We start from the raw sequence: 23,010 nt of genomic DNA on the forward strand, positions 1-23,010 counted from the left end.
AGAGAGACAGCATAAGCAGGGGGAGCAGTGGACAGAGGTAGAGGGAGAAGTAGACTCCCCACTGAGCAAGAAGCCTGACGGGCTTGATACCAGCACCCTGGGATCATGACCTGAGCTGAAGGCAGATGCTTAACCTACTGAGCCATTCAAGCACCCCAAATTTTCCCTTTTCGTGTGAATTGTAGTGTCCTAAATTTATCCTCTTCAATCCACAGTTTCTAAAAGGTGTCTCTCCTTTGAACTGTTTTTCAAAACCCTGAACTGTTTTCTTTCCTGTCAAACAACTGTTAAGTCCCTTCCCTGGAGACCGTGCTCTTATCTTCCAGTAATGCACTTTATTGGTATTTTCATGCTTAGAATAGACTTTGTCTTTCTGAAAGTGGTTTAGATCAGTATTAGACCTACCTCTTCTCTTTCTGTTCAGCTCAAATTCCCCTGAACTTCCCTTATTCTTTGCAAAGGTTCATGACAAGAACATGAAAAATAGCTTGTAAAAATTTGATATATGTCTACTTACAGGTAATATGAAGTTTGGACATATGATGCTTTCTAATTATATTAACGCAAGCTTTAGTTTTAGTTGCTTTTGTTTTTGTTTTATGGATGACTTGGGAAATTCATGGTTACCCTGCTGCTATTACTTCAGATACCCAGACTTCTGCCCTTAAAACTTTAATTTTTTACAACTCTGGGAATTTGAAATCAAGGAAGAGGGATTGTGAATCTGTACTTTTTAAAATTCTTTTGTCAGCTTAGTGTTGTAAAAACAACACTAAAACAATAAAAATGCTTGTGTAGTCTACCATGTTCAACTGGAAACCCACTAGGTTTTTCTTTTTAATTGAAAAAAATCCAGCATTGTATCTGAAAATATTAACATGCTACATTTAAAAATATTTTTATATAAACAAAACAATATAATTATTGTACTGGAAATAAAACAGATAACTCTTTTTGTGTATACTAGTTGTTCTCAAACTTTAGGAAGTATTAAAATCATCTGGAGAGCTTGTTAAAATGCTGACTGCCAAAGCTCATCCCCAGGGTTTCTAATTTGATTAGTCTAAAATGGTACCCAAGAATTTCTATTTCTAATGTGTTCCAGGCACAGTTATAGTTGCTAGGGAAAGAAAACAGTAGGGCCATCTGAGTGGCTTGGTCAGTTAAGTGTCTGTTTTTGGCTCAGGTCGTGTGCCCAGGTCCTGGGATCAAGCCCCGCACCAGGCTCCCTGGTCAGCTGGGAACCTGCTTCTCCCTCTGCCTGCTTGCTCCCCTTGCTTCTGTGTTCTCACTCACTCTCTCATATAGATAAATAAAATCTGTTAAAAAAAAACAAAACTAAAGTTAAAAAAAAAAAAAACAGTCAAGGCCTCTGTCCTCTTGAAGCTTATTCTAGATCTTTGAAAATATATTTTCTCTATTCCTGAATATAAATCCCTTAATTATAAAAAATTCTTTCCCTTTTTAAAAATATTACACTAATATATTTTTTAATTTTTTTATTATGTTGTTAGTCACCATACAGTACATCCTTAGTTTTTGATGTACTGTTCCATGATTCATTGTTTGTATATGACACCCAGTGTTCCATGTAATCTGTGCCCTCAATACCCATCACTGGGCTCACCCATCCTCCCCAAGCCCTCTCCCATCTAAAACCCTGTTTGCTTCCTGGAGTCCAGAGTCTCTCATGGTTCCTTTCCCGCTCTGATTCCCACCCTTCATTTTTTTCTTCCTTCTCCTAATGTCCTCCATGCTATTCCTTATGTTCCATAAATAAGTAAGACCATATGATAATTGTCTTTCTCAGCTTTTGCTAAGTAAAAAATTATTTTCTGATGGCTTTTGAAGACACCTTTGAACTCTCATATTTAAGATGTTTTGCTGACTCTGTTTAACTTATCTGAAAGGCTTCCTTCTGTTTCTTCCTTACCCTTTTCCTAAATTCTCCTCATCCAAATTGCAGCATAGACCCTACCCTGAAATTTATTTTATTTTTTTAAAAGATTTTTATTTATTTGACAGACAGAGATCACAAGTAGTCAGAGAGGCAGGCAGAGAGAGGGGGGAAGCAGGCTCCCCGCTGAGCAGAGAGCCCGATGCGGGGCTCGATCCCAGGACCCCGAGACCACGACCCAAGCCAAAGGCAGAGGCCCAACCCACTGAGCCACCCAGGTGCCCCCTTACCCTGAAATTTAAATTGTATTCCCCTGGGGTGCACTCGTTTAAGCTTCTGACTCTTGATTTTGGTTCAGGTCTGGATCTCAAATAGTTTTTTTTTTTTTTAAGATTTTTATTTATTTATTTGACAGAAATCACAAGTAGACGGAGAGGCAGGCAGAGAGAGAGAGAGAGAGAGAGAGAGGGAAGCAGGCTCCCTGCTGAGCAGAGAGCTTGATGCGGGACTTGATCCCAGGACCCTGAGATCATGACCTGAGCCAAAGGCAGCGGCTTATCCCACTGAGCCACCCAGGCGCCCGAGGTCAAATAGTTCTTGGAAAAAAAAAAAAATTCTATCCCAAGCCAGTCTTCCATTTCTCCACACTATTTTCCCTAAACACATAATAGGTAATAAGAAAATAAATGTTTGGTGCAGAATTATTTATAATAGCAAAAAAGAAAAAGATGAGGGACGCCTGGGTGGCTCAGTTGGTTGGGCAGCTGCCTTCGGCTCAGGTCATGATCCCAGGGTCCTGCTTCTCCCTCTGCCTCTGCCTGCCTCTCTGTCTGCCTGTGCTCAGTCGCTCTCTCTCCCTCTGTCTCTGACAAATAAATAAATAAATAAATCTTAAAAAAAAAAAAAAAGAAAAAGATGAAAGTGTTTAGCTGTATATACATTAAAATACATTAATACTTTAAAAATGACACAGAGGAAAACATACTGAACAGAAAGCCCATGGGTTTGAGTGTTTCTTTTTTTAATCCCTTTTTCTCAGGTTTCTAAAATGTTTAAGGAATTTTTAATCTCAGTTCCATTACTTACTAGTTGTATAACCTTGGGGAAGTTATTATTTCCCTCTGCCGTGGTTTTATTGTCTATAAAATGGGAATAGTATGACTGCCTACTTCAGGATTGTGGATATTAAATGAATAATAAACTTAGAACAAGGCCTTGCACATAGATGGAGCCCAATAAATTTGAGTTCCTACTATTTTATAACTGAACATAATGATCAAAGAGCACCAATAAATATCCTGTTTCACACTGCCTAGCATTAGGAATGTTAGGTTAGAATTAACTGCAGAAAACCTGTTAGTTTTTAAAAAAGAAACAGAGACTTGATAGAATCCAAGCTTTTATGCAAAAACCTCCCCAATCCCCATTACCTAACATGGTCTTTACTGTTTCTTGACATTTGCATCAAAATTTCATCATAACTTCATTCATTCATTCATTCATTCATTCAGTATTCAACACATATTTGTTAATTGCCTACTGTGGAGTCAGGCCTCAGGTTGAGATCCGATGCGGGACTTGATCCTAGGACCCCGGGATCACGACCTGAGCAGAAGGCAGCTGCTTAACCTCCTGAGGCACCCAGGCGCCCCACCTTATATTGTTTTGAATAGTAATTTATCTTTTAGTGTTCTATAGTAGCACATGTGTGCACATCTATCTATATTTGTTTCTGGATTATCCATCTGTATGTATGTTTTAAAACCAACTCAACACCAAAAGTTTCATTGCAGCCTCTTCTCCCTTTCCTCATTTACACCTTTTTTTTCTCCAGAGGGGAGAAACTTCTTATTATCCATAGTATTTTTTGGTTTGGTTGTGGTAGGCCCATAACAGTTGCAGAATTGCTAATACAAGCAAACGTACTAGCTAGAGTGCAGTATCCCCGTGCCATTCTTTTTGTCTGTAGCATTTGTTAGCCAGGCTTCCTTAGGTTAGTTTTTTTTTCCCATCCCTCCCTCCCTCCCATTGTGGTTGTGTTCATTTGGTACTGTTCATATTCCATTACCTATTCCCCCTACTTCTGGCTGATTTTATTTATTTGATTTTGGTTTACTTGTATGAACCATTAATGTGGTTTTAAGCTGCAGAGCTGTGGTAGAAAGACTGACACTAAGAAGTGTTGCTCCGCATCGGCCCTTCTTCCTTGTTCCTGATCTCCTATTCTTTTCACTCATATCCAGCCTTACCCTGTAGGTACCCAGTCTCATTTGGATTTTTTTTTTTGTCTCTTTTTTTCAAGGCTGATCTTCAGACAAGTTCTCAGCGTTTAAATCTTTCAGCTTCCAATGCTGCAGTGGCTGAACTTAAACCTGATTGTTGTATTGATGATGTCATACACCATGAAGTGAAGGAAATTGGAACACACATGTAAGGATTAATTTTACTAGTTCTCAAAGGCTTTTCCTTATGTATGCCTTTATTTGAAATTTTCGTTTTATGTCCATTTAGTATCAAGCCTATGAACCTACTTAAGAAGGAATTTAATGTTGCAGGATTACATGCTTATCATAGACTTGAAACAAAATGTTTGTTTTTTAGGGGAAAATATCTTAATTTATTTTCCTGTATTTCTGTTTTCATGTTTGCATCTACAGACAATCTTATCCAAAAAATAAAACGCCATGCAGATTTTTAAAACCCAGGTACCACTCTGACCAAATGTATGTTAATTATTTTTTGAAATGCTAGAAACTGACATTAATAGTGTTTATTTTTAAATTACAGCTTCTCAGTTCTGTACAACTTTTCAGTTCCGTTTTTAACTATGTATATATATTCTATCCTGAAAATTCAGAAATAAAGAACCAAAGTAAGATAAGCTCTGAGAAAAAAAATATATATCAAATTCTGTATTCCTGGCATATGAATGTGAATCCTCTATTTTTCTTTGAGAGGCAGATATGAAAATTTCAGCCATCTAAATAATTTTAAACTTCCATCTGCCTTACCATTTACACATACAATAAATTTACAAAGTCCTGTTAATTCTTACTAACTGTATGTCATCCCACCTTTTTCATCTCCACTTATGTCACCATTTTGCCTCTCTTCCTTGGCTTAAAGTAGTATATAATATTAGCTGTTAATCAGTTCATTGTGGTGAAATCTCTTTTGTAGGCACTTCTTAGTATATATTCTGTGATTGGTATGAGCTTTGCAGTCAAAATTTAAAGAGTTCAAATTTCAGCTCCATCATTTATTAATTACATGTTCTTGGATAAGTCACTTGACTCTTCAGTGACCGACCACTATCCATAGAAAATTCTTTGTATTGGCTTTACAAAGTTCTCTAGAACCTAATCCGTATGAGCTGCTTTAGTTCTTACCTTTTCTCATTCCTCCCTGTTTTATACTAAGTGATATTGGAAGTCTCTTTCCTTTGCACTCCTCCAAGACTTGAGATAAATTTTTCCCTTCTTAAGGAATAACTCTGTTCGTTTGTTTAGCTTACTTTCACTTCTTCATATATCAGATTCACCATGACTTCTCAAAGCAGCTTTCCTAACCTCCAAGACTAAATTAAATACCCCTTTTAATATATTCTATAGCATCCATAACTTGTCATTTTTTTAGTCTTCTGCTTAAAATTAATTACTTGTGCCTGTCATTTCCGTTAGAGTACGAGTTCCATGAAGTCAGCTGTGTCCTCATGATCTAGCAGAGAATAGTGGTCAGTACTTGTTGAAATAGAGTTTATTGAAATTCATTAAATTGTTATTTTATTTTTATTTAAATTTTATATTTATTACAACTATTAAATTTTATTAAGAATTTAAGTTTATTGAAGTTTATTAAATGTATAAAAACCTTCCTTTTAGAGAAGATGAGTCTCTTGTAGAATTAAATAGTAAATAAGAAGTGGAACTCAAATCTAAATCTGGCTTCAAAAAATCTATACCCTGCTATACTGCTTTTTATTGTGAGCACTTGAAAACAGTTACTGTATTTTGAACAATACTACATCCCTAGTACCTGGCTTATGTACACTTAACTTAAAAGGAGAAATTAAATTTCCTGTATTTTCACCACTGAGTGTAACTGCTATTAAAATATTAGTATATGATTTTCTAGTTTTTTATGTGTGTTTATGTAACATATTTATATAAATAAATAATACTTTTCAAAATTTTGATCATATTACCCATGGTTTTATCTTTTTCAGTGCACTGTGAACATTTTCCCACTTGAGTCAATATTCTGTGAAAACATTCTTTTTGTGATAGTTTTATCTTATGTGCTTGGACCATATACTTTAATTTGTTTACTAATTGGACATTAGATTGTTTCTAGTCTTCCGCTGTTGTAAATAATACAGTGCTGAGCATCTTAGTATTTCCTGTGGTAGACTGCTTATAGTGGGTTTACCATAGGAGCATATAAGCATTTTTAAGACTCTTACTTAAGACTTGTTTTCTAAATCTCTTTTAACCACTAGCAGTATAGAGAGAGTCACTTTCTCTAACCCCTCACAAATCCTGGTAACACCTGTAAAAGAATTTTTTTTAAATCTTAAGAAGTGGAAAAAATATGTCTCATTACTTTATTACTTTGACCTCTTGTGAGGCTGAATGTTTTCACCTTTTTGTTAGCCATTTATGGTACTGTCATCTATCTATATATCCTTTCCTCCTATTTTGAGCAAGATACTAATGTTTTGCTTATGAGATTTCTCTTCATTTCATTAGAAGTATTTTATCCCATTTTGTCTGCTTTTTATTTTAACATGATTTTGATTTGTTCAGTTTATACATTTATGACTCTTTTCCTTTCCATTGCCCATTTATATTAAAAAGTCTTTACCCATCCTAGAATTTTTTTGAATTTATATTTTTTCTTCTAAATTTTATAAACTTAATTTGTACATTTAACTATTTGATTTTTCAGATTTGTTTTGGAATATATTTCACTATTGTATATTTAATTTTGCTAATCAAAGCTTTCTTGTTCATTGAATTATATTTTTATAAATATAAAAAGAGCTAAAACTCTTTTTCCCTACTCTAGGCTCATTTGGCTACGCTTTTACACCATTGTTTATAATATTTTCCAAATTTGTGAGTAAAATTGAGGTGTATTAGATTTATTATTAAACAAAATCAAAGATAATTCAGAGATTTCTTTCCATTTCAGCTTGGTGTGTGCAGTGAGCTATACAACTCAGGGTGGAGAAAAAATGTATTTTAGAAAATTCTTCAAATTTCAGGTATTAAATGTGACTGTGTAAATAGTTTACAGATTTTTTTCCCCTGTGAAGTTATTCCTATCTATCTGCAGGGAAAACAGCCTCCAAATAAAGCAAATAGCTTCATATATCTGCATTTGTCATAGTACTAGAAATCTAAAGTCAGACTAAATTAAGTAAAAGCAGAGAAATTATCATTGTCAGTGTAATATTTCACCTGAAGATTTTTTTAAGTTTATTTTTTTATTTTTTCAGTAATCTCTATATCCAACCATGGGCTCAAACTCATGACCCCGAGATCAAGATTTGCACACTATTCTGACTGAGCCAGCCAGGCACCCCTCATTTACAGATTTTTATCCAAAAAAGATTGTCCTGTTTTTATACCTTGACAAAACTCACAAGAATATACAAGAGGGATAAAAGGAGTACAAAGTCCAGATAAATTAAGTATAAATCATATCAAGTTTCTAAAGAAATATTTAAATGAAAGATAATTGACTTGGGCTGAGTGGACCACGCTTCCTTCCAGGATTCCATGAGTCACCAAACTTATATGTAGAGTTTTGTATTTATACAGAGTTTTCACTCTGTGATTAAAAATAGTTAAAACCACTGGTTTTAGTGGTTTTAGGGATGAGATGACCACATATAACCCTTTAAATTAGATCTAGATATTATGCAATATGTATTTTTCATACCTATGTGTTTTTAAGTGGAAGAAAAAGTATTAACAGAAGGAATTAATTAAATTATTAAATGTACCCAGATTTATTTTGGGGCACCTACCTGCCTCATTATGTGGAGCATGTGACTCCTGATTGTGGGGTCTTGAGTTCAAGCCCCATGTTGGGTGTAGAGATTACTTGAAAAAAACAAAACTTTCCAAAAAAAAAACTTCTAAAAGAAAAAATTTTGCTGTATCACTCATTTAAGATTTTGCATGACTTTTAAAAGAAAATAAGAGATTTATGCACTTATTTTAATAAACATTTTTGTGAAATATATAGAGAAAAATACATAAAATACATATATTCAGTATAACAAAAATACTATGGAGTAAACACACATGTAACTCATGTGACTATTACCCAATTAAGAAATGATGGTTGTCTTTTATAAATACATTTGGGATAGTTTTTTGGGTTTTTTGTTGTTTTTGCAAAAATATTGCATACCTATTAAAAAAGCTTTTTACAATTAAAATTAGAAAATGCCTTTGACAGATATAACCCTGTGATTTAAAAATAAATAAACAAAAATAAGTGATAATCTCCTCTGATTGATATGCTTTATTCGACTAGGTTCTCAAACCATTGGATGTGAAAACCAAATTTTACAATGCAGAGGTAAGTGTTTAGCACTTAATAGGAATTCAGATTAAAAGTAAGATCTTACTTGACTAAAATTCTGATGTATTACATTTCATTTCATGTTGAAGTAAATTGCTGAGAAGAGTGTGAATTACTTGTGAAAAATGAGCCTCAAGTTTAATCAAAAGAGAATAATTTCATTGTAGATCTTTTAATATGCTGTTTTAAAATTATATAGAATCAGTGTATCTTGAATTTTATTTTTGTTAATTTCATGAGGCTTTCACCCCCTTTCATTAAATCATTGCCCTAAATTTCCACTTAATGAGTATTGTTACTATCTAAAAACCATAGCAATTTGTTAAATATTTACACTGTGATTCTGAAGTAGTCAATCTAACCCTGCAAAAATCATTTAATATTCTTGGAAAATATTGACAAGTAGAACTCAGTAAATTAAATTCTTTGTCCTGGGAAATCAGTGTGTCAGCTGCAGTTTGTTCATTAACTTCAGTGAATGGTTAGAAGTACTTTTTGGAATAAACAAGATTGGCAAAAATAAAAATACGGTAACTTAGAGAGTAGAAGATAACCTATCTTCTATTTGAACAAAAGAGATAAAATAGATTTTGCCATAGGAAGAAGGTTTTATTGTTTGGATTTCTTTCTTAAAATTCTACTTTAAAAAAAACAAAACAAAACAATAAAAGTAAAGTAGAAATTCTACTTTATCTTGGCTTCTGGAGTTCCAGAAAAAAACGATTTCCTAATGGGCCCATTACTCCTGCAAAAGTCATGTCTTTCCTACCACATAAATATTAAAATATTAAATTACAGTATTTTAAAATGAAAATTATGTCTTTATTATTAAAATATTAAATATTAAATATTAAAATACAGTATTTTGAAATGAAAATTATGTCTTTATTACTCTAAAGTTAATGATCAGAAATTTGTAGTCCTATGTCAAATTTGCATGTATTTTTACCATCAGCATCTGAGTTTTTATTCAATATAATTTGTACTACAGATGGGCATACCAAGAGTGGAATCTTACCTGCAGTAGAGTACTATTAGGACAAAAAGTGCATAAAATAATAAAACTACCTAGTATAGTATATGTCATGAATCTGAAGTACTGCATGAAGTCTAGGGCTGAGATTTTACAGTAGTCTTCAGAGAAGATGAGAAGGGTAACTGGAGTGGAGTACGGAAATAATAGATGTTGGAAACATTAAAGTGTCAAATCAGTGAAGGCATTCCAAGCAGAATTACAAATGCACATGGAATATGGAGTACATAAGTAAAGAAAATGCATATTTCATGGGAAGATACAGTCTCATCAAGGGGATTACTAGCTCCCCCTACTAGTTTAGAGTTAACATTTCTTTTCAGGGCTAGGGGAGTTGCCATGCTACATGTGTATGCTGCCTTTTTTGTTTTACTGGAATACTTTTGATTAATTATAGTATAGCTATTCCGCTTATTAAATTTTAAGTGGTCTTAATTTATTGTTTTGCTAGGAAAGAGTTCATCCATAGTATGAGGGAAGATAAGTAACTATTTTGCAAGAGTATATATGTTTGCAAATTAGAAACAAACAGTGCTGTAGGTGTTCTTTTTTCTTATAATTGGCTCCTAAGAAGGCACATATTAAACTATTTTAGGTTTTCTTTGCTGCAAATGTAGTGGTAGATTAAGATACTTGTCAAATAGTTGTATAACATGAATATTTAGAGTGATTTTTGCAGTTTTTAAAATTACTTGTTATTCCTTGAATAATATTATAAACGTGATATACTCCCCAAAAAGGAAGGGTGAAAAAAATCCCACAATTCCACCACACCAAAAAATAATGGGCTTTTCATTAATCCATGTTCTCTTTCAGATTTTACTAACTTATGTTTAGTACTGTTTTTATAATTATAGTAACAGAATGTTGCTTTCTTCAGTTAACATTATATATAAACAAAATTTGTAATCTTTGCCAACAAATGTCAACTAAGAAAATATGTAAAATTCTGAACCTTTGAAAATAGATATTTCTTTAAAAACCGGCAGTAAACAAATAGTATTTTTAGGGTCTCTAAGATATTCGGTATCACCTATTAGAAAACAAATACTATTCAGCCTATGGGGCCAAGCAGATTCTATTGACCCCAACTAGAAAATTCAGGTAAATTATAGGAGTTCATAAACCACACACATATCGGTACGTGATGTTTATTACTTTGTGCTGTAGTTCTTACACATTGACTTTTATTAACCCCACAATTGTCTCAAACATGTTTTTTTACTCTGTTTCTAATAATTCTAGCAATATGTGAATCACTGAAAGGAAAACAAGTTTGTTATGAGAAATTTTGTTGCCGTCTTATAAAATAGGAAAGAAGATTGGTGACATTAGCAACTAGGTTCAAACATTGGGTCACCTGCTGGGAATAGGGCTCCATGCCAGGTAGTAGAGAGAAGTTAAATATAAATTGGGCATCTTCCCAATCCTCAGGGTACTTAGATCTAGTGGAGGAAACAAACATGACAAAAATGCAATGTAAGTACCACCTGATCATGAAGTGTACTTAGATTCTGGGAACATCGGAGATGAAAAAGTATTTTTAGCAATGGGTTGGACAAAAGAGGCAACATTTGAGATGACCCTTGATAAATAAGTAGCCTTAGAAGTATATATGAAAAAAAGACAAACTATAAAACATATTAACAAGAAAAGAATAAACTCTCAGTTGTCTGATGTGGTCTAGCTCAGCATTTCCTGAAGTATAATGCATAGAACTCTAGTCACTGAAGATGCTTCTTGAAAAAAATGCTTCCATTATTAGATAAATTTAGGAAAGGTGTACAATACAGTGTATATCTACTCTGATTGTAGAAGAGAACTTACAGCCATCCTAAGTAATCCGTGAAGAATTACGGTGTAGGTAAAGAATTTATAGAACTAGAAAGAGACGGGTTATACCTTTCTCACCCAAATTTGTCCTTGAATATTTGCTCCTGTTTAAATATTCACCTGTAGTGTTCTTCATTCATTTAACCATAGTAGTTTCACCTTTTTAGAAAAATGTCATATTCCTTTGTTACTTTCTGTTTACTTCTTTGTTTTACTAATGCTGTCTTGTTTAGAAAATTAAAAAAAAATGCAGAAATGCATTTTATTTTAAAGTTAGTTATTCTTTTTCTTTAACATTTAATTCTGATTTTTCTAATTTTTCTTTTTTATTTTTCCATTAGAGTGACCTCAGTTCTGTGGTAATTTGATTTTTTATTATAAATTTATATGCTTTTCTTACTTACCACTTTTTGACTCTGCCTAATTAATCTTTCTTTATGAAACATAGTGGAAAAACAAAGTTAGTTATGAAATACCACATATGTGATTTTAAAAGCTGTATCTAATTTATACTTTTTATATTATATCGATTATCTTTGGGAAAAAATTAAATTGAAGATTAAATTATCATACTGAAACAAGTATGCTCTCATTTTTAATGTTTTTCCTTTGGGTTCTTCTTAAAAGAGGCATGTGAACCTTGTTAAAAATAGCCTTGGATTTTTCAACATCTTCTTAAATAAGATTCTTTACTTTTAATTCTTTGAGGTAAACTCTCTAGTTGAAATTTACCTTCAGATGCACAGTGGTTTTAGTTTTATGTCTGAGTCAGGTAAAGTTGGCCCTTTGACATTAGTAAACAGAAGAACCTCAAATGTTCCCAAGTTGGCTAAAGTCATATTTTCAAATTTCTATTTAATATAAACAGCACTTGCTTATAATATATGACTTATATGATAACAACATTGACTGCTGTAGCACAGAATTCTTAATTTTTCAAGTGTCAAATTACTTTGTACTAACTTAAACTAACTTAATTTTCCATTATGCTGCTTGTTTTTCTTCCATTTTATCTAAGCTCTTTCTAAACTTAAGCAGAAAAATGCATTTTAAAATTTGAAATGTGGGCCTGTGGTAATTTTGTTTTTAAAGCAATGGATTGATGGGATATATTTACTTTTTTTTTTTTTTTTGAGGAAAAAGTAACAGGATAATGCTTTTAAGTGGCACATTCTTTTAGATTGATAAATCATTATATTTCAATTTTCATTTGAGCACATGTGCCAAGAACTAAAGAATCTGTTTTAGTTTAGATAATAATATATTACATTATAACTTCATCATTATATTTTTGGAAATGATTTCCATTTTCCTGGATTTAATATTTAAAACGTTTCTTCAGTGCCAAATTTTTTGGGTCATAGCTTGTTTTATAAATTTATTTTTATATATATTACTCTGAAATTTTTGAACAAAATAATTATTGCATATCCTTAGTGTGTCACATTTTATACAGATTCATTTAGAAAATGAACCAAGTTCTGTGTTCCCCTTCAGATATATACAAAAAAAGCCAAATCACATGTAAAGAAGGATGTTTAATATAAATCTCAATTTTAATTCCTAAATTTTAGGAAATAAAATTTTTATACAAAAGTACATATTTAAATTACCCATTCATTAAAATATTGCTGAATAGCATTAGTCTCTAAGGCTACAGAATACCTTGTGTTTGATTTAAAAGTTCTATGACTTTCAACTATAATTCATTTTTTTCCCTGAATGTACATTTGAAATGAACCAAGAAATCACTAATGGCCACTAACAAATTGCTTTAATTGAAAAGTTAAATCCTATTATAAAATAGACTGATTATTCACTGTACTGGTGGTCTTTATACTTTCTAAATTGAAATAATATGACCATTGGAACTATATTATGATAGAATATTATAATGAAGACCTAATTATATTAACATGTCACTGAAATGATAGGTACACAGGTATATTCATCTTACTAAATGACATTTTAACATTTTAATGATTTACTAGAAGAACTAGGATATCTTGTGAATGAAATTCCAGTAAAATAACTATTTTTGGATGTTGCTACAAAAAATGTAGTTATCCCCTATCCATTGTTTGACAAGTTATCAGTTAACTAACCCTTGACTTTCCCCCTGTTAATTACGTTAGGGTGAAGATTTCTTTTCTTGCATTAATTATGATAACTTTGATTTGCAGGCATGAACTAATCACAGTTGTGGTTAATATTTTTTCTTCATTAGATCAGATATTTTTGTTGAGGTAAATATTTTAAATACCATTACACTTTGGTGGATATTTTTTTCATATCCTCAGACTGATGAAGTATTTCTGGAAGCCCAGATTCAGAATATTACAACCTCACCCATGTTTATGGAGAAAGTTTCATTGGAACCATCTATAATGTACAATGTAGCAGAATTAAACTCAGTCAGCCAAGCTGGAGAATGGTAAATATGAATTATAACGTTTTTGTTTTTAAGTATATGAACTTTTCTAACACTTGTTATTCTTAGATGGTTTATAATTTGTATTTTAATTAATAGACCTTATTTTTCTTAGGGACTTTTTTTTTTTTAAGATTTTATTTGAGAGAAAGAGTGAGAGAGACATCACGAGCAGGGGGAGAGGTAGAGGGGAAAGCAGACTGCCCACTGAGCAGTGAAACCTCCCCCCTCCAAGTGCCACTGGATCCCAGGACACTGGGATCGTGACCTGAGCCAAAGGCAGACGCTTAACTGACTGAGCCACCCAGGTGCCCTCTTAGAGAAGTTTTATGTTCACAGAAAAATTGATCAGAAACAGAGTTCCCACATGCCCCTCTCTACTCATAGTTCCCCTATAATTTATACCTTCTTTTAATGTGGCATATTTGTTCCAGTTGATGAACCAGTATTGATACTTTTATTCATTACAGTCCATAGTTTAAATATGGGGTTCCTACTCTTTATGTCCTACATTTTGTGGGTTTTAACAAATGCAAAGACATGTACTCACCATTACTATATTATACAAAATAGTCCCAGTGCTCTAAAAATATCCTGTGCTTTACCTATTCATTCCTCCCTCCACATAAAAATAAAAAGATCCTAGACATTTGCATTTTATGTTTTACTCTTGGAAGCACTCAGTCTTTTAATTTTTATAATAACTCAGTGAGATAAATCTAAAACTGTTCTTCATTTCCTGCAAATGATAAAACTGAGGCATGGGAAGGAATGATGGAGACATTAGTAAGGTTAAAGATGAAGGGTGAGTTTTAAGAATATTCTGTCAAGGGGCGCCTGGGTGGCTCAGTCGGTTAAGTATCTGCCTTTGGCTCAGGCTGTGAACCCAAAGTCCTGGGATCAACCCCTGCATTGGGGTCCCTGATCAGCGGGAAGCATGCTCCTCCCTCTCCCCTACCCCTGCTTGTGTTCCCTCTCTCACTCGCTCTCTCTGTCAAATAAATAAATAATAACATCTTTAAAAAAAAAATATTCTGTGAACATTAAAAGAAGTGGGCATAGGAATGGATCTAGTTTTTCTGCAAAAATGAATACATGTATCTTTCTATAGGTGATTTAAAAGAGGAGGAATAAATATAAAGTTGACTTTAATACAGATAAGAAGGTAATAGCTGGAGAAAGTACCTGATTTTGTTCATCAAGAATGAAAGAAACAGGGGTGCCTGGGTGGCTCAGTAGGTTAAAAGCCTCTGCCTTCAGCTCAGGTCATGATCCCAGGATCCTGGGATCAAGCCCCGCATCGGGCTCTCTGCTCGGCAGAGAGACTGCTTCCTCCTCTCTCTCGCCTGCCTCTGCCTACTTGTGATCTGTCTGTCAAATAAGTAAATAAAATTAAAAAAAAAAAAAAAAGAATGAAAGAAACATTTACTTTTTATCCTATTATGGTTAAATTCAGTAAAGTTTGTAGCCTTCCATATTCCCACTGAGGAAAACAGTAACTTTCCAGTCTTTCCCTGATCTTTTAGTTCATTTAAAAAATGATCACTTTGTTTACAATGGTACATTTTCTAAACTATTTTTTTTTAAGATTTTATTTATTTATTTGACAGACAGAGATCACAAGTAGGCAGAGAGGCTGGCAGAGAGAGGAGGAAGCAGGCTCCCTGCCAAGCAGAGAACCCGATGCGGGGCTCGATCCCAGGACACTGGGATCATGACCTGAGCCGAAGGTAGAGGCTTGAACTCACTGAGCCACCCAGGCGCCCCTAAACTATTTTTTTTAATTATAGAGAAACGGGACAGAATACTTTAGGTTTTGATTTGTTGCATTTTTTTCAGGTAATTGATACATATCTAGTATTTTAAGTAATATATTGAATTCTATTATAAAGAACGTAAAGATTTTCCATATCATCTGAAAAATTTAAAGAAGAATAAATCTTCTAAGTTCAGGTCCACTTCCATTTGTATTGAAACCACTGAATTGTCCTATTTAAGATATTTGGATGGTAAATCATTCACTTCCTATCCAAAGGAACAATCACAGCCATGGTTTTTCTTTTAAAAAACTCTTGAGAATTTTCTCCATCTCTCTCTCCACTTCTCTCAGTGTAACTACGTTTGGATCCAGAGCATATTTGCAGCCAATGGATACACGCCAGTATTTGTACTGCCTAAAACCCAAAAAGGAGTTTGCAGAAAAAGCAGGCATCATTAAAGGAGTAACAGTAATTGGAAAATTGGATATAGTGTGGAAAACAAATCTAGGTGAAAGGGGAAGATTACAGACCAGCCAACTTCAGCGAATGGTGAGTCTAGAAAAATGTTGGAGGGGGTTTTGGTGCTTGGGCGGGTAGATAGTTACAACAGCTTAAATTTTCCTAGGTGCATCACTAAAAATCAATGCTCTAAAAGGCATTAATATTACCAGTAAATAAGAGATAAAAGACTAAAAATCTTACTGCTCTTTAGGCAGAAACTTGATATTGAGATGAATGAAAAATATTCAGATGTTAATTTATCCGTAATACATGGTTTATTATTCTACCAAATAGAAATTAAGTTACTGCTCACCAATTTTTCCCTCCTGTGGTAGCTCATGTTCATTGTTCATCTGATTTCTACTACTTTGAAGGTTTCTTTTCAATGTCTTGAAACTCTTGGACTTCCTACATTCACCAACTCAATTCATACTTGTTTAAAGACTTTGAGAATCTGAGTTGTCTGAAATTCAGAAAGTGAGTCCTGTTAAAGTTGTAAGCATTACTTGAATATTTTACCTAATTTCTGCTCTTAAAATAGGGATGGTTATAGTCCTTTCTCTTGTGCTAGTGAGAGTATGCTACAGAATGTTCCCTTTATGCTGAGTATTACCTATTGGGATATAGTCTTTAAAAGTCATTCTTATTATTTCAAGTAATAAGTTGTGGGGGGCAGAAGTTATCACCAAGCCAATTTTAAAAATACAACTGTTTTAGCTATCATCTTGCTATGGATGTTCCAAGCTTTGATGTTTCTATGGTCTCTTCCTGCTTGAGTGTCTTGTGGATGGACATTGTTTGTTTGTTTTCCTGGATCTTTTCAAAGCAATTTTACTCTATCTGCCTAGGCAACAATCTTTCCTTTTTAGAGTTATATATGTATAAGCTATAGGATCTTTGGAAAGCCTCCATTTAAGTTCAGACCTCTTGAAATTTCTTTACTATTTACCTATCAGATTCATTTGATCTCTACTGAACATGGAGTAATCACAGCAAACCCAGTCAGGGTCCAGAGTGTTGTTCTACAGGCAGTAGTAGCAAAAGAAGTTGGAATGGGGAACAATAGAATAATTGGGAAGTATTTTCTCTAAACATCAACTTGGAAATGGAACAACTGTTGAGTAAATGTGCTAGTGTGGTACCTTTATTAAAGTGGGAGGGTTCTGTGATGTATGTTAACTCTGTTGCTTTTTCTCTTAGGCTCCAGGTTATGGAGATGTTAGGTTGTCTTTGGAGGCAATCCCAGATACCGTAAACCTAGAAGAACCTTTTCATATTACCTGTAAAATAACAAACTGCAGGTAATGGCAGTGTTTGTGGATGGGTGCCTTTCCTCTTCACCTACGTCAGAGAATTAAAGTCTTTTGAGTATGCTGATGGAAACCACCTCTGATTGTGGTGTTCAATACTATAAAGTTCATCTGGTAGCTGTATACATTACATTTTTTGAGGTCTGACTTTATTTGGCATTTTCTGTATTTTATTTCATTCATGCATTGTCCCCTATGAAGTAGGTACTACTATTCACAATTTACACAAGAGAAAACCAACGCAGAGGTAAAGTGACATACTCTAGCTGAGAGAGCTATAGAAGATGGGGCCAGACTTTGAAACCAGGTCTGTTTGACTTTAGAGTCCATGCTCTTTTCATTGTTTACATTTCCTCACACTTCAGATTACTAAAGCATGGGGGCACCTGGGTGGCTGAGTGGGTTAAAGCCTCTGTCTTCAGCTCCAGTCATGATCCCAGTATCCTGGGATCGAGCCCCACATCGGGCTCTCTGCTCAGCAGGGAGCCTGCTTCCTCCTCTCTCTCTTCCTGCCTCTCTGCCTACTTGTGATCTCTGTCAAATAAATAAATAAAAATAAAATCTAAAAAAAAATTACTAAAAGCTTGAACAAGTCACATTTTTATGGAATAATACAGTATAGATTTAATGTAATAAGATTTTTCTGAGTTACATTTATGGTTGAACTGTATCTTTAGCATTAAGAATGTAAAAATTGGTTATGAATTTAATATAAAGAATCAGTCATAGTTTAGAAAATGGGGCCTTGTAACAGAATATAGTCTAGCTGTTGGGATGCAAAGAGCACAGAGCTTTGAAGCCAAAAAAGCCAGGATTAAATTCCAGTCCTATCACTTATGGTAAAGCTTATATTACCTGTTGGGGCATTTTGAAATTATTGCAGGAATGAATCCTATCCCATATAATTTGAATGTATACTCTTTTAAAATTCCATATGCACTCCATAGGAAATATTTATCCTACAGAATTACAAAAATACCTGTCTCCCTCTGAAGTTAGTGACCCTCCCATGTACAGTTAATCATTCCTTACTCTGTCCTAGCAAATTTTTTATCGTTTTTTTTTTAGTGACATTTATATATTGTTATAATTTTTAGTCTCTCCCTTACTAGATTATGCATTATTCAACAGAAGGGATCATGTCTTACCTAGCATTGGGAATGCATTGCCTGCCACATCATGGAAGTTCACTAAACAGCAACATGCATAGGGTGAAGACCCTGTGTGTATAGGTGTGCTTTTGGATTTTTTGTTTACTTAAAGTTTGAGGTGTAGCAAATCAATTAATGGCCAAAATAAGGAGCCAACTAGAAGGAAAAAAGAGCTAAAACAGTTGAAAGTAGCCAGAAATGGTAGTAGAGCAGAGGCCTAGATTTTACTTTGAGCCTTTTGGTTACTTAAAAAAAAAAAAAACAAAAGGGGGCGCCTGGGTGGCTCAATGGGTTAAGCCTCTGCCTTTGGCTTGCCCAGGGTCCTGGGATCAAGCCCCGCCTCGGGATCAGAGAGCCCGATCGGCAGGAAGCCTGCTTTCCCCTCTCTCTGCCTGCCTCTCTGCTTACCTGTGATCTCTCTCTCTCTCTCTGTGTTTCAAATAAATAAAATCTTTAAAAAAAAAACAAAAAACCAATGTGTGTGTATACTGTCATTGACAGGTTTTTTTTTTTTTTAAACATGTTTAAGCTAAACTGGTGATATCATTTATAAGCAGAAGCAGTCTTTTCATGTGACCAGTGAACAAACCTGAATAATATTTACTTAGAAATCTTGTCATTTTCTGTGTTATCTGCATTAAAGAAACATAAGTTAAATAGCAAAAAGACTCAGTTTATCTTTTTCTTTCCTGTAGAGTACCTAACAGAAATAGAAAATATAGCAGCAAGAGTAGACACAGATGTCTGGAAGTCTCCCAGAGAAATGGCAGAGCTGTTAACAGATCAGCACCAGGGGGCCAGGATTCAGTAATAGAACCAGAAGGCTTATACCCAGACAGGCAGCTCAATCTCAGTGCCACTTTAAACCCTAGAAGATGCCATCTCTCTATTTTCCTGATTCTGTCTTAAGTGGAATAAAAATTACATTGTAGCTTTTTATTTCTGATTGTGCTTTTTATTCTCCTGGATACCCCAAAAACAAATTCATTGGCACTAAGTGGAAGAAATACCAAGTACCGCTTTGTGAAAGGAACAAGATTTATTCCTGTCTTTTTGATTCCTCCAGCAGTGAAAGGACTATGGATCTGGTTTTGGAAATGTGCAATACCAATTCTATCCACTGGTGTGGCATTTCAGGAAGACAGCTTGGAAAGCTGCATCCCAGTTCTTCTCTCTGCCTTGCCCTTACTCTGCTGTCTTCAGTACAGGGACTGCAGGTGCGCTTTCTTTTCACTCATTTTGGTATCTGGGAATGTTAACCCATGGGCATTGACTCTTTCCATATTTCTCTGGTAATTGCCAATGTATGAAAATTCATGCCTGTATCTTTCTCTCAATAGAGTGTCTCCGGCTTAAGACTAACAGACACATTCTTAAAGAGAACATATGAATATGATGACATCGCACAGGTCTGTGTAGTATCTTCGGCCATTAAAGTGGAGAGCTGAAGATTTCCAGTGCTTTTCATGGAATTTCACAGAACTGTCTTTTTTGTCACCTTTGTGAAATGATCAAGTATACAACAAAAATAAGTACCTATTATTTAAATTTCTTTCCTGACAAAGTTAAAATATTAAATATTTGTTTTGAAAAGAACCATCTATTGATTTTATCTTGTGAGTTATATTCTGAATGGACATTTGTACATTTTCTCCCCTCAGCATATTCCATTTCTAGATAACCATTGGACTTCGTTTTCCTGACGCTCTCTATTTGAGGCTGTTTGTCCCTAGCAACTATCTGGATTGGGTGGTTAGCGAACATTTTATGTAAAGGTCCAGATACTAAATATTTGTCTTCACAGGAGATGTGGCTGCTGTTGAAAAAATTCTGCTATTGTAGTGGGACAGCAGCCAGTAGGCAAAAAGAACAAGCAGTGTTTACAGGAACAGGCAACCGGCCAGATTGGGCCTAGGCCATAGTTTACTAACCTTGATCTAAAAGATACAATTGTTTAGAACTTCAGATTCTTATAATACTTCATTTAAAATTTTCCAATTAGCCCCAGTTTTTTTTCCTAACTCTTCAGTCAGCAAAAAAAGCTTAAGACAACTAGAGTAATCCTCATGTACCCTTATGTTACTAACACAGTATGAGTTCTCCCTAGTTTTCAGTTATTCTTTTTGTACATACCTATGTTTGTGGTTACATATAAACACACATCTAAATTTCAGTTGCTAACAGCAGATCAGAATGGGTTTAATTTCTTGGATTGTTGATTACTCTGTTAACTTTTAACCAAGAATCCTGATAATTTCCTAATTCTAAGCCAAAAAGTCCTGGGTTTGTTTCACATTGAAAAATAAGCCACTTATTTTCATAAGGCATATTTAAAGGATTTCCACCTTCTGCTATTTGGTTTTGAACTCTAAATCATGTATTAATACTATAAAACTGTCTCTGTATGTAGTCACAGTGATTTACTTATTCCAGGAACAAAACAGTAAGAAAGTTAAGATTATAAACAAGTTTGCAACATGAATATAATAAGTTTCAATATTTTGTAAGGAAACAAAGCGTATGCTGTTAAATAAAAACTTATTTTCATAAGTTGAAATTCAAGGATGTAAATATTATTGCTTAAATGTTAGAGTGCATTAAGTCAAATACAAAAATTGGTTTTTCTTAAATGCATAATTATTTATTGCCATGACAAATTATTTGGTCCAGAGTAAAGCTATATTCAGAATGAAATCTGCCCCTTAAATTTCACTAATAACGAACTATCTGTGCAAAATAAAGTGCAAGCAGTATAAAGCTGAAATCTTTCTTCCAGAATGAGTAAGATTGATTAAATGATAAGACTTTATATCCACTGCACTGTGTATTTTGAATGTTTTTTAAGCATCTTCTCATGACTGAACCTTCTGTTTCATTGTTCCCGATTTTAAAGTAACATATAATGGTTAGTCTCTTTTTATGATAGACACTATCCATTCTCTAACTAAAGGTTAGCCAATGTCATCTTGGGATCTGTTGAAACCATATTATAAAAATTAGCTAAACAGTTTGATACATTAAATGAAAATGTCATTTGTATAAAAGGGACCTTTTAAGTTTTACATAGCATCATAACAGCTATAGCTATTACAATGAAGTATGGTTAACAGAAGCCACTCATTCCTAAGTAGAATGTATATAAAGATTTACTTTAATGTCCTCTTGTTCCAGATAAGCCAGGAAAGTATTTGGGGCATCCTTATCATTTTAAGAGTAGCTAGCACAATCCATCTGCACAAAACTTCCTTGAAAAAATTAGCAGTGCAGTGATTCCAAAGTGATGAAGGTATTTGAAGAACAAAACTGACTTGAATAGTATGGAAATCCAGATCAGTGGACAGATACCTCAACTGAATTTGTTTTAGGTGGTATATAAACCAAGAAACAAACTAGAAAGTTGAAATGGAAGGAATAGACCAGTGCTTCATAAAAAGAATGGCTTACCATAATTATAGATATTAGCAAATCAAGACATCGTTTTAAAGTGTTTTTTCTTATAATGCCTTTGTCTGATTTTGGTATCAGAGTAAATAGCTAAATAAAATGAGTTGCAAAGTGTTATCTCTTCTTCTGTTTCTGAAAGAGAGAGTGTAGATTTGATAGTATTTCTCCTGTAAGTATTCAGTAGAATTTACCACTGAAATCATCTTGGCCTGTAACCTGCTTTTCTGGAGCATACCTGTTTCTTCCCTGAGCTTTGCTAATCTTTATCTTACAGTGAATTCATCTGTTTCATGTAAGTTGTTCAGTATATGGACCTAGAGTTTGTCACTCTATTTTCTGATTATCCCTTTAAAGTCTGAAAGGCTGTAGTGATATCCCCTCTTTTACTTCTGGTACTGTTGATTTGTACTTTCTCTATTTTCCTAGTCAGCCATCTATAGGCTTACCAATTTTATTGATCTAAGAGCATTTTAACACAGTCAAGATAGTTTTGCTAGAAACTTTCTCTTACCACTGGGTAAGAGTAGCTAATTTTTGTTGTTGTTGCTAAGCAAGCTGTATGCCCAAAGTGGAGCCTGAACTCATGACCCCGAGACAAAGAGTCACATGCTCTACCTACTGAGCCAGCCAGGTGCCCCAGGAGTAGCTAATTTTTAATTGTGGATCACCTTTCACCTTTTCACCTTTTTTTTCCCCAGAACAGTCCTAACTTTCATGTGAATGGTTAGTACTTCATTCTGTTTAACACTTGAACACTAGGACCTGAATTTATGAAAAATTAAGTTGGTTTAGATGGAATACAGGCGATTTAATTCAGAGGATCTAAAATTTTAAGTACTGCTCTTCTCTGGGCAAAACTATGGATTTATATGGGTCATCTTTGTAACCTGAACGCAGGCATTCAGGTATTTGCTGGTTTGAGGCGATACCTCTACCCTACTTTTGTTCTAAATTAGAGTCCTTGGACCTACATCACAACCACCTGGTATGCTATTTAAAATGGTGATTCCTAGGCCTTACTACAGGACCTGTTAAATAAAAATTGAAAGTATG

The 23,010-nt window shown here is 34.0% G+C and overlaps 1 protein-coding gene across 5 annotated transcripts in view; it reads left to right on the forward strand.

The window, feature by feature from the left end:
* Positions 1 to 21,329, forward strand: part of TRAPPC13 (trafficking protein particle complex subunit 13) — a 42,929-nt gene extending 21,600 nt beyond the window's left edge. For 2 of the 5 annotated variants that reach the window (XM_059175106.1, XM_059175111.1), the window contains exons 5-13: positions 4,200 to 4,327; positions 7,091 to 7,163; positions 8,447 to 8,491; positions 11,702 to 11,719; positions 13,661 to 13,794; positions 15,902 to 16,100; positions 17,253 to 17,353; positions 19,580 to 19,730; positions 19,854 to 21,329. In XM_059175106.1, coding sequence (XP_059031089.1) covers positions 4,200 to 4,327; positions 7,091 to 7,163; positions 8,447 to 8,491; positions 11,702 to 11,719; positions 13,661 to 13,794; positions 15,902 to 16,100; positions 17,253 to 17,353; positions 19,580 to 19,730; positions 19,854 to 19,961 — 957 coding nt within the window. In that variant the 3' untranslated portion in view covers positions 19,962 to 21,329. The remainder of the gene's footprint in view (positions 1 to 4,199; positions 4,328 to 7,090; positions 7,164 to 8,446; positions 8,492 to 11,701; positions 11,720 to 13,660; positions 13,795 to 15,901; positions 16,101 to 17,252; positions 17,354 to 19,579; positions 19,731 to 19,853) is intronic. The other 3 variants (XM_059175108.1, XM_059175109.1, XM_059175110.1) reach the window with 3 other exon arrangements.
* The last annotated feature ends 1,681 nt before the right edge of the window (positions 21,330 to 23,010 follow it).

The sequence above is a fragment of the Mustela lutreola genome, chromosome 5 (assembly GCF_030435805.1).
Source record: "Mustela lutreola isolate mMusLut2 chromosome 5, mMusLut2.pri, whole genome shotgun sequence".
Lineage (NCBI taxonomy): Eukaryota > Metazoa > Chordata > Mammalia > Carnivora > Mustelidae > Mustela > Mustela lutreola.